General features: G+C 35.8%; 1 protein-coding gene across 5 annotated transcripts in view; it reads right to left on the reverse strand.

Annotated features, from left to right (window-relative positions):
* Positions 1 to 14,985, reverse strand: part of DGKB (diacylglycerol kinase beta) — a gene marked incomplete at both ends in the record, with an annotated part of 589,868 nt that overhangs the window by 462,153 nt on the left and 112,730 nt on the right. For all 5 annotated transcript variants that reach the window (XM_084230110.1, XM_084230108.1, XM_084230109.1 and 2 more), the window contains 2 exons: positions 2,965 to 3,039; positions 6,200 to 6,249. In XM_084230110.1, coding sequence (XP_084086236.1) covers positions 2,965 to 3,039; positions 6,200 to 6,249 — 125 coding nt within the window. The remainder of the gene's footprint in view (positions 1 to 2,964; positions 3,040 to 6,199; positions 6,250 to 14,985) is intronic.

Consider the following 14,985-nt stretch of genomic DNA (forward strand, 5'->3'; position numbering starts at 1 on the left):
CTGCATTGCATTAAACTGGCTATAATAAACTGTAACTAATAGGAACATGTAGAGTTCAGTTAAATATATAAGTAATTCCATATAATTCTAATCCTATTATTGAGGAAATTGTGGCTTTGCTCTGATTTATAGAACCTGACTACTTACATTGATCAACTTTTAGGAATAATTGCTTAACTTTTTAATATTTTGTCACTGAAAGGTACTGCTAAAACAAGAAGATATTGTTAATTTAATGGTGAAAGTGGTCCTTAATTGCTTTCTCTAGATTATTTTTTTATTTAAATATATGCTGGATAATGTCTGAACAAATTAACTTCATGGCAAAGAGCTGAAATAATTCTTGGCTAAGTGCTAAGGGGCGAGAGAATTAAGGTGCTTCTAATTGCCTATCAGAACTTAACAGAGCCAAGATGTTAAACAATCAAGTCATCTTTGATTAGATCTCTGTTCTACAGATGACTTGCATAAAGTCCCAAAACATTTTCCACAATGTTTGCAGTACATTATCTCTCAGGAGTACAGTGACAATACCAGTATTTAATCCACAGGGTTGGTGTAAAGATTAAATGTGTTAATATGTCTCTTCAAAGAGCATCAAGCATAAGTAGTAAGTCAGTCATATAGGAATTGTTAGTGTGATATCAGCAGAAATCAGTAAGTTCCAAACATTACCCTTGTCTGTAGGGAAAGCAAGCCCTTCCCATGTAACAGCACAAGATGGCTGACATGCTAGAACGCCAGTGCAGTAAGCAGCTCACACCTTAATCTAATATGTACATTTCAATCAATTCAGAAAAATAATGAATTGCAGACAGCATTAGAACAAAAGTTTGAAGAAGTACAATAAGTGGAATCAACCTGATATCTCAACAAGTAGTGTTATGGTTGACTGGCACTTTAAACTTAGATTATTTATCCTCATAGAAATAAACTTATCTATCGGTGTTAGAAAAACAGATACTTTTAAGGACAAAATGATGCAGAATTAATTGATTATTTTCAAAATGAGAAGAGTAGATATTTACAATTTAGCAAATTGGCTGCACATCTTCTGTCCTGGCCTTGAAGGTGCTCTAAGGAACTGGTAGAAATGAACAGATGAGACAACCAAAGCACAAGGCATTTGTCTTAGGCAGCTGATCTTTCATTTTGTTCCTAATATTAATTAGAACCTGGCTTCATGTTTTTAAAAACTTATTCAAAAAACATCTCAGTCTGTCCTACTTAATGCCATCAACTTTAATTGGTCACTTCTCATTATTCACATCTGCAGACTCATCAGGGGTCTGACAATATGTACAAATGTGTACATTTGTTTTAAATGGGCGACAGCTGTTGAATCATTCGGCAAGCAAAGGCAGTTACTGTGACAGCAACACGGTGCACAGGTAAGTCATATTGCCTTTCTGCAGAAACCCCAGTGTGTGCCACACATGGTAAGTAAGGCTATATAGATTACTAATTGTACTTCCCAATAGGCATCTGTCATCACTAGACTGTTTAGCCACCAAAGGTTTCCTTCTTCAGAGCTTCCAGATCTTTCTCTTCTCAAATCCACCTCCCCACTATAAACAGTTTTGCTTGTGAAGATGTGCCCACTTCTGCTTTGAAAGCTGACAAGACAATAACCCACATCCCTCCATCACTCCAGGGAGAACATGAGACTTGGCAGACAAGTAACTGTCATAGATATTAAGGTGATGGGTAGGGAAGAATTTTTAAAGTTATGTAACTAAAAAAAAAAAAGTGCACAATAAAACTATTAAGGCCCTTGACTTCAGTTAAAATACTTTTAAAGTGAATCAAATGCATGTTACCAGCTACTTTGTCATCTCATATACACACTGTAACCTGTAAATGACATCTACTACCCAGTATGAGCACAGCAAGGATATTTCAACATGGACCCCAAAGAAAAAAAGAATGGAGCCAAAACCTGGAAAATTCCAATCTCAGTAAAAATGCTGCCTTCCATTGCACATGACATTGCACATAGCTTTAATGTATTTTACTTGCACGAACTTGGAATGCAAGAGTGCAAAGCCAGGGAATTCTATGAGAGTTCTCTGTCACATGACCATGCCATACATGCTGTTAACTGCATAAAAATGAGCAGTAGTTAAAGAATAGGCTTCTTGAACTTAGACAAAATGTAAACCATTTAATAAAACTAATTTGTATTTGCTTCAGTCATTAGCAATTTGTTATACTTGAGTTGGTTTCAAAAAAATTAAAATCAGTAGCATTTGTCAACTCTCCCCAAAAGATTATTTCTGTCCAAAATCAAAAAATCAAAATATTTTTAATCAAGTATGTTTTAATGTAACTTGAAAAACATGGTGAATTTGGCATACATTCTTATCAGCATCATTAGATAGAATTTCTTTAAATGATTTGATTACAATTTCCTAGTTCTATCTTTACCCTGCTAAAGAGTTTTGCACAAGTAACTTTAACATTTCAATGCCTCAATTTCCTCATCTGTAACATGAATAAAATAGTATCTACCTCAGAGAATTGTCAGCACAAGATAACACAGTGCACGGTGCATAGTCAACTGTCACCATCATTTTCTTACTATCCACATCCTCTTTTAAGATAATTTTAATCTATTTGCATTTTAAAAGATCATAGGGCTATGAAAAAATATATCAAAAATTGTTTTATGACATGGCATGACCTTGGCAATGCCCATCAGCAGCTTGTGTTCAGCATGCATAGCAGACCACCATTCAAATTCATCTTCATGACAAAGAAAAACAGTTACAGTGAAGAGCTTCTGAACACCACATACATATATATTTTCTTGTTCAGAATGCACCCTGGCTACTGATTCGAAAAAGTAAGTTAGCAGTAGCCAAAGACAAAATTAAATGGTAGTAATTTATTAGATTTAAAAAAGACAAGCGGGAAAGGGAGCTTCTAGAATTCAGCCAACAGTTAAATCATCCATATACCTACTGGGTTAAGTTCAGTGACATCCCATTCAAGGTACTCTGCCACATGCATCATCTGACTGATGATGTTTTCTAGTTCCTGTAGCAGAGAGAGAGAGAGATAGAGAGAGAGAGAGAGAGAGAGAGAGAGAAACAAGGCTTTAGTAAGTTCTTCAAGTCTGACTTAGAGAAACTGTTTTTTGTTCAAGTAGCTGAAAAGGAATTATACAAACAATTTCATATATAATTGATCATATATGTATGTATATAACTAAAGGAGTGATATGAGGAATTATATGTGAAATTGATCACATAGCTTCCTTAGTTATATATACATAAATAAACATATGATTTCTAAAGGTCTGGTTAACTTAAATAAGAGTCTAAACAGAAATTCATTTTGTACCATATCTAGAAATCTTCACCAGGAGAGGGCACAGCTACCCAAAGAAAGATTTTTCTTTCAGATTTCTAAGAAAGCAAATCTTCCTTTGGAAAGGAATGGATGATAAAAAGAGGTGCATGTGTATTTTTGCAAGATGTGATTTTTAATGTACTGGGTATCCTGACCCTTTGGCTTGAAAACAGGTGTGGAAGGGTGGAAGGAAGTATCCCAGAGCTACTGAGATGTTTATTTTTATTCTGACACACTAAGACTGTGTATTGACAGTTCTAGCCATTTATTGGAATAATTGGCTCTGCTGGAGGAGAGTCCAGGGTCAAGATTTGGAGGCTAAGTACATGAAGAGTTTATTTAGAGGGAATATAATTTTAGTTTGAAGTGTCACATTATTTGGCTTGAATGTGGCTTCTTTGAAGAAATGCTTTCTATGCATAGAACTTGACTAAAATTATTTTCAGGCCTATTTTTTTTCACTACCTGTCTCCAGAAAAGACTAAACATGGCTTGTAAATGTTAGTAATTTTATTTGTAGTCAATGACATAACAAAAAGTGGTGTTTAATAGTATGATCATTTAAAAAGTAAAAAGTATAAGAATAAGGCATGGGAGTATAATAGTAAAAGACTATTCTTCAGCTCAAATCTCTAACCTAATACATGTATTTAATATCCATGGAATGAAGAAAAGAGTAAAATAGATCTCCTTTTGGCGGGAGTTCTCTGAGAAACTGATGGAAGCTCATATTTTCCAGAAAAAGTTCAATCAAGAAAATGTTACTTATGTAATATCATTTTCTCCAGAAACAGTGCACATATATGTATGCTTATTTACTACAAAAATCCCTTGGAATTATAAGCTAGAATTGTGTGTGTGTGTGTGTTACTGAACTTTCACCTACTCTAACTCTACTCATATACGTAATAGCTTCAAAGAGTTAAAGACCCTCTTAAGTTTATAGGGATAAAAATGATGTTTGATGGACTATTACAGTAGGCATGTAACATTACATAGTTATTTAACCTCCTTAAGACTCGGTTTCCTCATCAGCAACATGGATATTCGAATCTTACCTAGTTCAGAGTTGCTACAAATATGCTATATATGAGATGAACTACCCATCAGGCATATTGAAAATGATCAGCGAGCATTAATAAGTAATATTAGACATAGTGGTCATTTTTCAAAGAATCCATTTTCCTCTGTTTATCTTTATGGGTGAACTGCTTTACCTTTAAATTTCCAAGAAAAGTCATCAGGAAATGCAATTACAACGTGATATCGAAGGGATTATACTAGGGCAGTAAGTTACATGCAGAAAACCATACCAATAATTTCCAAACTTTTCATTACTAAAAAAAAAAGACTAGTTTAATGATAAACAAATGCATTTATCCCCAACACATTGTTTATCAGTAACATAGTTAATAAATATTGTTTGTAATATAACTGTGATAATAAAAAAAGCATTGGACTGAATTTTTAAATCAGCTGCCAACCCCTGGCTAAAAGCCTAGTAAAGAAACATTCCTTTAATTAAGTTAAAAGAAACAGTAAATAAATCTGCATTAAAAATATAATTTGCAGTAGTAGTATAGTCAGAAGTGCTATAATAAGCATATTGAATTATCTAGAAGAAATCTAAACTCTTAGCTATGAAATGCCACCAGAAAATGAGCAAATTTATCATGCAGTCTGATATTCCTAAATGGCAAAGGAACTGCTGGGCACTTAAAAATAATAGCACTTGAAATATCAGAGCAACATAAACATTAAAACATCTCACAATCATAGCATCAATTCAGATTGGTGGTCATTTCCTAGAGCAGGAATTATATATTTTTATCTCTCTCTGGAGAAGCTAATGTACCATTATCCTGCTCATATTATCCTACTCAATGTCACAGAAATACACCTCCAACTTCTATAACTTCTATTTGAATTATGCCAGAGCTGGTACATGAGATTATGAGAGAAAGTCACTCATAATATGAGAGAACATTTATTTTAGTCAGTATTAAATATATGAAAAGATTTGCTTTTAGTGTACCTATGCAAAATTTCCATAGTCAGATGCTTATTGTTGTGTAAATATCCTTATGTTTCTTTTACATAACAAAAGGAATGTAATATGACATGCAAATATATTAGAAGATTATAATACACTGTTCGATGGATTTATATATGAGGTACCAACATGTGCTAATTGGTCCTCTCAAAGTTATTAATGATTGGGTAAAGTATGAATAACATAAACACCTAGTTATTCCTTGAGATTAAATCATACAGAGCAGGTGTTTTCTTCTATTACCCTTTATGACTAAAATGATTGACAAGAGTACAAGACGCATGTAAAACTGAATGTGACATTTTAAAAAAGGGAAATTGGTCAAAGCAATCTGTACTTACCTTTTCAACAGTATATATGATTAAAAAGATGTTTTAACAGTGGGAAAACAATAAAATAATTAGATTGACTTGATAATTCTTTTAAATTTCACTTGTATTTTGAATATTCTCCTTAGTACCAAATCTCACTGATAAATGTATATTTTTCTTTTTAGGTTAATGGTCTCAACTTTCGCTAATGTTTTATTCAGACAACACTGGAGTTTTCCTTTTCATCTAAGTTCAGTGCATTAAAAAGTCACTTTTGTAGTAAAATTATTCAATAGAATAATTGTAATCCTAACGGTTTCCTAAGATCACTCTCAAAGTCAGATGATCAAAATGCTGTGTGAGTGCATGGAAATTATATTGAGTGTGCCTTCTGTGGTAATAGCTATGAATTTATTCATTGCTTTGTTTCAGAACAAACTACTTTGAAGTTTTCACAGAAAATTTGAAGGAAAAAAATTACCGAGCTGTCCAGGAAGCCATTTCCATCCGTGTCATAAAGGCGAAACATAACTAAAATAAAAGAGGTGTGGAAAAAAGATTATAGGCAAGTTGCATCAATATTAGCTTAAGTGATATTCCTTAAAAAATAGTTTCCGTTAAAAACAAATACTAAAGCCATCCCCTATTCAAAGTAATTAATTTGTGGTAGCATATCACAGTTAAATTGAAAATGAATTAGTTAATGAAAATACTGCCTATCAGATTAAAATGCTATCAAATTTTGTTATATACCTGGAAAACTCTGGAAAGTACTATTATCTGTTCAAATTCTTTATTACAAGATAGATAATAATTATTACAAGATCATTAAATGAAAAGTTAAAAAATGCAAAAATGGAGTTAGGCATTCAGAGTCTAGATATTAAAGGGCAGAATAGATAAACAGAAATAACTGGTTAGGAGGTCTGAAAATCAATCATAATTTAGAATCTGCTATCCATTATTATGTGAGCTTAGCCAAACTCTGTTTTCTTATTTGGAAAATGAGAATAATCACTCTGTCATAAAGCACATTTTCTGTGAAAAGGTAAATAAGGAAATATACAAGAATGTATATCAACAGCCATAGGTAACCACCCAAATATATATCAGAATTATATATGATTCCCAAGTAATATGAGAAAGAAAGGATTAGTGCAAAATTAGTGCACTTTTCTGATGGAGGACAAGAAGACATAAAATGCGTTATTATCTTGGTCATATTGGTGTGGTGTTATCTGTGATGCATTTGTAAACTAATCAAGTAAGGAAAAGGACAGCTCAGGAAAGCAGGGTGACAGAGGTCGAGAACCAGTCTGAGGATTCCTTATATAATTCAGACACCACCAGGAGACCACAGAAGAGACAACAGTGCCATTTTGAGATAAACAGAGAAAAATGTCACAGCTGTGAAAACAGAGAAATGGAAGTAAGGCTTTGTGTTGGGTTTGTATAATTTCCCAGAGAATCTTAATATCTGAGGTCTATAATATTAAACAGACATTGACAGCTAGGAGACAAAATAAGTCAATGACCTTGGACATTTATCTGTTAACTAATCATTATTTTGGTGTTATTTAACAATAATTATATATTTCACCAACTCAAAGAAATTATTTATAAAATACCAAGTAATCATGTTCTTTTACTGTAAAATACAAAGACTTTAAAGATGTTAAAATGTAAGCAAAAAATGTTCACCTCTTACATAAAAGGAAATTAAGTCTGTTAGCTAAATGATGGAAAGAAAACTATTGCAATTCATGAAGATCGATTGAGCTCTCTCATATAATCAATATATGAGAATAAAATGCAGAAATGAAAAAAATACTGCAATTGGATACTAAGCATTTCAAGATTTTCTAGCACAGCAGAAAATGGTAAAATTATAGTTGTAAAGTGACAAAAAAAATCACACCATCTAAAGAACATGTAAGTGGCAGAAATAAGGCAAGAACTTATAAAAACCTAACTATATTTTGGAATTAGGGTCATTCATAACTCTTAATCCTTGTCAGATTAGTGACTGCTAATGTATTTCATGCATCTCAGATACATGAAAAACCTGTGCCTACTAGTGGACTTTGTGGTAAGTGTGAGCATAAAGATACCCACACTAATAGGTGGGTGTGAGGGTGTGTCATTCATTTTTGGCAGCATCTGAAACTTCTATATTCTGAAAGCCACACTTGACACAGCAGAATAAAAGGTGAAACACTTTATTTTATTCAAGTCAGACACTAGCCTGACTTGAAGGTAGACTCCGCAGTGACCCAGGCTCTACTCTTCAGTGGCACAACCCCTGATGATCCACTAGATGCCAATGACCCAAGGGGAAAAGGAGCTGCCCAGATTCTGGAGATGGGAGGCAGTGCCTCAGTGGAGTAATGGGAGAGGGAGAAATTAGAGTCCTGGATGTGTCAGAGGAGATGATCCTGTGAGGTGATCTCTCTGTGCACGGAGGAGTAGTAATAGCTATATTCTCCAATCCAATTTAGTACTTAATTTGGTCATCACTCCTGGAGTTGCAGCCTCCAAATCTAGTTCTCTGTCTCCTCCAATGATTCTACTTGTCCCTGCTTGCTGGAATTTTCATGTATTTTTTAGCCAACTAACTATCCTTTACTGTTATCCAAATCTCTAGCCAATTTTTCATAGATTCATTTGTCTAATTTTTAATGATTTGCAAAAGTTTTATTTGTCTGTTTTATATTTAAGCCCTTTTTAGATGATAGATGCAAACACAACCACCTACTCTATATTGTGACTTAGCATAATCTTGATAAACCAAAGTTCACACTTTTAATAGAAGTCTAATTCATCAAACTTATCCTTTCTGGTATAATTCTTTATGTCTTATATAATATTTAGCTCTCACCAAATCACAAGGACCATCTTCTTTTGTGTTTTCTATAAATGTTAATATTGGAGTTAAGTTTTGGGTATAGTTAAGGTGAGATTCATTATAATCTCTTTTCTGTACTTGATAAATTTTATTTTCAAAGGTGATGCAAAAATAACTAGACTCCCACATGTTTTTCTACACTTTGATCTTGACACTTTTTCCATCATAGTTAGGGGTTTATAGCCTACCCCTTGAATCAGAGTGGGTTTATACTTTCCTTATATTAAATAAAATGAAGCTAAATTAAGGCACTAGTTTCTGCAGATAAGTCATAGCTGTGAGGCAACTTCTTCCTTTTGTAGAACATTTGCTTTGGGACCAAAACCACCAGGCTAATAGTCTGACTGCCTGGATGACACTATTCACAAAATCTCCAATATGGAGAAAGAACATGTAACTTGGTTTGAATTTAAAATTGCCTGGGTCTTTGCATTTACATAAAACATTTAAAAAATGTGTTCCACACCATTCCCCCCAAAACATGCCACATTTCAATTGAGATTGCACTGGAGTTACACATCTATTTGAAGAGAGACTTACAATGCTGAATATTTAAAAAAGCAACTATATGATGCACTCTTTCTTTAGAGCCTCAATTTCTCTCAATAATGTTTCATAGTATTCTAGATAGAGGAATTTCAAATATTTACTAAAGATTTACTACTAAGTGTTTATTTAATAATTCTAATATGACAAATGGTAATTTTTTAAAGATTTATTTATACAGAACTGGGGTACAGTCAGAGGCACAGGAGGGTGAGAGAATTCACCAGAGACAGAGTGGGGAGCAGAACAGGCAGACAGATGGAAGATACTGCTGAGGGGAGCAGCAGAAGCAGGAAAGGTCTGCTGCACCATGTGTGTTTCTCCCTGGCTGGCCTGGAATTGAACCTGTGCTGCTGAGGTTGCAGACAACTTCACAGTGCGGCGCTCAACCTGCTGTGCCACCGGGGAGACCCGACAAATAGTAATTTTAACTGCAAGTGTTATTATTTGTTTGTGTTACAAAGAAATATATATATATATTTTACCATATATCCAGAACCCTTGTTGAAACCATTCTAATTCCAATACTTTATCAAGAGATTATGCTGGATTTTTTAATGTAAACTATTCACTTAGTGTACAAACAATACTTTTCATTTCTTTTCTTCCTACCCTCGTAAATTACACATATTTTTCTTGCCTATTGACTTGGGTGAATCCAACACAAAGTTAAATTTAGTTTAAGATACTAGTCATTGTTGTCTTTTTCTCATTGTCAGTGGGACCACTTTCGACATTTCACTCTTAAATATGAAGTTTGCTTTGAGACTTAGAACTGTACTACAAACTTAAAATAATTAAAAACAGTATGGTATTAGAATAAAGATACACAGAGACCAATGGAACTGAATTGAGAGCCCAGAAATGAACCCAAACTTTACATGGACAGTTAATCTACTGCAAAGGAGCTACTACATAGGAGAAAGGAAAGTCTCTTCAATAATTAGTGCTAGGAAAACTGGAAGCCACTTGTGAAAGTATCTAACTAGACTCTTCTCTCACACAACTCATAAAAATTAGCTCAAAATGAATTAAATACTTGGATATAAGACTTGAAGCCATAAATACAAATAACAAAACAGTTAAATAACTCCATGACACTGGCTTCAATGATGTGTTTGGGGACTGAAATTCAAAGGCAAGGAAAACAAAAGCAGAAATAAGCAAATGGGAATACATCAAACTAAAAAGCTTCTACATAGCAAAAGGAAAGGCACCCTATTGAATGAAAGAAAATATTTGTACAACATATATCTGACAAGGGGCTAATATTCAGCATCTACAAAGAATTAATATAATTCAACAAAAGGAAACAAAGAACCCAATCAAAGCATGGTCAGAAGAACTAAACAGACTCTTCTCCAAAGATACATACAGATGGCCAAGAGGCCCATGAAAAATGTACATTACTTATCATTGGAAAAAACAAATCAAAACCACAGTAAGATACCAACTTCTTCCTTTGAGAATGGCCTATATCAAAAAGATCAGAAACAACAAATATTGGTCAGGATGTGGAGAAAATGGAAACTCACACACTGTTGGTGGGGATGTAGACGGTTTCACATGCAAAATAGTATGGCGTTTTCTCACAATAATGAAAGTAGATCTGGGTCTCCCCGTTGGCACAGGGGTTGAGCGCTGGGTTGCGAAGATCCCCGCAGCCTCTGCAGCACCGGTTCAATCCCCAGCCACCAGTCGAGGGTCCCACATGGCACGCAGACCTCTCCTGCCGCCCACTGCTCCCCTCAGCAGTGTACTTCGGTCCTTCTGCCTTTTCTGTTCCCTGCTCTGGCTCTGGTGAATTCTCTCACCCTCCCGTGCTTCTGACTGGACCCAGTGCTTGTATAAATAAATAAATAAATCTTCAAAAAAATAAAAATAAACATAAATCTTTAAAAAAAAAAGTAAATCTACCACATGGTTCAACAATTCCAGTTCTAGTTATCTACCAGACATATGTAAAAAACACTAATTCAAAGAAATATAGGTACTCCTATGTTCATTACAGGGTTTACAATAGCCAATTTATGGTGATAACCTAAATGGCCAAAGATAGATCAGTGGATTAAGAAGATGTGGTATAAACACACCTACACAGGAATACTACTGTTACTGATTTGCTACAACATAGATGAAACTGGAGTGGATGATGCTAAGTGAAAGAAGCCAGAAGGAGAAAGACATACTGGATGGTTTCAATCAAACAAAATCAAATCAAAACAAACCCTAGCAGGGACTCCCTGGTGGCCCAGGGAGTTGAGCTCCACCCAGTGAAGCTGTCCGCAGCCTCTTCAGCATGGATTCGATTCCCTGCGGCCAGGGAGCAGCCCACATGGTGTGGCAGAACCTCTCCTGCCCACCCGTTGCTCCCCTCAGCAGTGTATTTCAGTCAGTCTGCCTATTCTGCTCCCCACTCTGTCTCTGGTGAATCCTCTCACACTCCTGCGCCTGTGACCTGTACCCCAGTTCTTGTGTAAATAAAAATAAATCTTGAAAAAAAAAAAAAAACCCTAGAAATCTAACTATAAAAGTAAGGATACCAGTGGAGGAGGGTCAGGTGGGAGAACAAAGGGGAAAGGGGTCTCAAAAAACCTAGGGTGTCTCCACTACAGGGGTGGGGGGAGGGAAGAGGAGAGGAAGGACTAGGGTCAAAATAGGAATATAACCAAAATGATAATGCATACATTGTGCAAAAATGAAAAAATGATACAAGAATTATATAAAATAAAATATGAATAAAAAAAACTAGCGTGTCTCAAAGAAACTATGGTGCCTATCAAAATTAACCTATGGGTGCCTTGATGGTGGCTGTCAGTTGGTAACAGACATTTAAATAGGTTCAATGTCTGATTCAAAGTCTGTGAGTCAGATAAAGTATTACAAACCAGTTACATCAATAAAATTTATAAAATTTAAAAATAAATTAGAAGCCTTGAAATGAGTAAAAAACAAAGTGCTTTAGGGCCTCCCCAGTGGCGCAGCGATTGAGCACTGGGTTGCGAAGTTGCCAGCTGCCTCTGCAGCACTGGTTTATCCCCAGCCGCTGGCGAGGGTCCCACAGGGCGCACAGACCTCTCCTGCCAGGCCCACTGCTCCCCTCAAAGTGTATTTCGTCAGTCTCTCTGCTCTGTTCCCCGCTCTGGCTCCGGTGAATTCTCTCACCCTCCTGCGCTTCTGACTATACCCAGTGCTTATATAAATAAATAAATAATTTTTTTTTTTTTTTAAAAAAAAAGTGCTTTATATAACAGATGTCAAACCAATTAAAGTCCCAGGAGCTTTGAGACATGATGATTCTAAAATTTATATTGAAATTAAAAAGTGCATTCACATAAACTCAAACAATTCTGAAAAAGGAGAACAAATCTAGAGGACTTACATCACCTAGTCAAGTGCTGCTAAAAGTCAAGAGTGGTCAGGTAGTGAAATACTAGCTAAAGGACAGACAAATAGGATAACAATAGAGAATAATTCTGTTCATAGTCCGACCAATACTTTTTTTTTTAAAAAAGAAGAGGGAACAACATAAGGATATCAATATTTTTTATAGTACCTTTGAGCACGTTGGGAAGCCCGAGTCAGGCATAATCCCGGTCAGGACACAGAGCACAGAGCGAGCACCTGATAATACTGGTGCAGCCATGGAACCAGGGCCTTCCGTGGGCCAGAGAAGGGCTGAGGCGTCAGGTCAAGGACGCTCATGCAGGCAGTCCTGCCTCACTGCTGCGCAGCGCCCGGCTGGGGTTGGGTCTGCGCAGGCCCTAGAGACCGATGGTGGAAGGGTCTCAGGGCAATGGGCCTGGGCCCCTGTGGGTTATTAATATGATACTAAGTATCCAGGCCACCTAGAAAGTTCCAGAAGGTCCAGGCATCGTGGCTGTGGCATTGGCAGGGTTGGGAGTCCCCTGCATAAAAGATAAGTATTTCGCCTATATGGAGGACTCTGGCCATTGGCTATGCTGAGAGGACGCATGATCGCAGAACTGTTCGCTAAATATCCGGTCTTGCAGGCCTCTCGCGGAGCCCAGCAGAGGACGAGAGGCCTGTGGCAGGACCCAGTGCTAGGTGCCAGTTCACCCACTGGCTTTCATGGCGGTTCTGCATCAGAAGCAATGAATTACCCTTGTTCCAAAAGGAAAAAAAAAATAGTTTTTTGTGCAAACACACCTCTTTAACAAATATATGTAAATAATGAAATTACCCCGTGACACCTAGCGTGTGCTTCACTCCCTGTTGTTAAGGATTTGCATAAGCAAAGGTACAAGTTCTGGAACTAGCCTTTCTTAAGTCTTGAGAATGCGTGATGGATACGTTTATTTAAACAGAAGGATTTTTCATAATCTATGAAGCCACTTATTTAATGTATTTTTTTTCCTATTTTAAGTAATGAAAGTCGAATCTTAAGAATTTATTGCCTAGGGCCTCCCCTGGTGGCTCAGGGGTTGAGCGCTGGACTGTGAAGCTGCCGGTAGCCTCTGCAGCGCTGGTTCGATCCCTAGCCGCGGGTGAGGGTCCCCGCATGACATGACAGACCTCTCCTGCTGTACCCGCTGCTCTCCTCGGCTGTGTATTTCGTCACTCTGCCTGTTCTGCTCTCCACTCTGGCTCTGGTGAATTCTCTCACCTACACGCACTTCTGATTGTACCCAATGCTTGTATAAATAAATAAATAAATCTTAAAAAAAAAAAATTATTGCCTAACAACTAGAAACCCAAGATGTGTTACTTCTTTGTGATTTATCCTGACTCAGCCTTCTGTTATCTCTATCACCACCATTCTCTCTGGAACCCTCTGGAGTGTTTTGCAGCATGTATCTAGGACACTTGTTCCAGCATCAAGAACTATTATAATTCAGAAAATGAACCTTCTTTAAATAACTGTTTTACTCTTGAGCAGACGTATATGCTACTCTAATAAAGGACTTAGCAGGTTGGGCCTTTCTGGCCATAAACATGTATACCAAACTAAAACATTAGGTCAAAATGAATTTTAACATAAAATTAAACTTTAACTTCTTTTTTAAACTAAGCTGTTTAACATTGAAACTTAACTTTTAAGCTTCTAGAAGGAAAATACAGAAAACATCTGCACAATCTAAAGATAAAACATAACTACCTAGAGAAAGCACAAAAAGCATGAATCAATGACAAATTAAAAAAAAATAGGTAAATTGAACTCTTTCAACATTAGAACTTCTCATCCCAAAAAAATTTTGGAAAGATTAAAAAAATATATGCCAGCCACAGACATGAAAAAAAAAAAAAAACACTTCAGAACACATATATCTGAAAAGGACTTTTATATAGAACATATAGGCAAGTGCTCCAATTCAGTAATAAAATGACAAACAACCCAATTAAGAAGGAAGCTCAAAGAGCAGATACTTCATAAAGGGCAGATTTATGAATGGTTAATCAAAATAGAGTCTTAATATTATCAGCCAAAAAGAAAATATAAATTTAAATTAGAGACCACCTATTACAAAGACTCTGGAATTCAAGAATTTTCTTCTATACTGCTTAGCTTCTGTTTCTCAGTTGAGTGAAGCATGTACACATGTTGAGGTGTGCAGCTGTACTCCCCAAAAAGTTTTATAAACAAATAGCAAATGAATACAATTTTATTAAGAAAATAATAAAAATGAGCCAAACACATAAAAAAATAACAGACTGATCCAGGTTCTATGGAAAACAGCATGGAGTTTTCTTAAAAAATTAAAAATGGAGCTACCATAATAAGATCCAGCAATTCCACCCCTAGGTATCTATCCAAACAATACACATACACTAGTTCAAAGAGGTATTTGAACATC

This window comes from Talpa europaea, assembly GCF_964194135.1.
Source record: "Talpa europaea genome assembly, chromosome: 3".
In the NCBI taxonomy this organism is placed as follows: domain Eukaryota; kingdom Metazoa; phylum Chordata; class Mammalia; order Eulipotyphla; family Talpidae; genus Talpa; species Talpa europaea.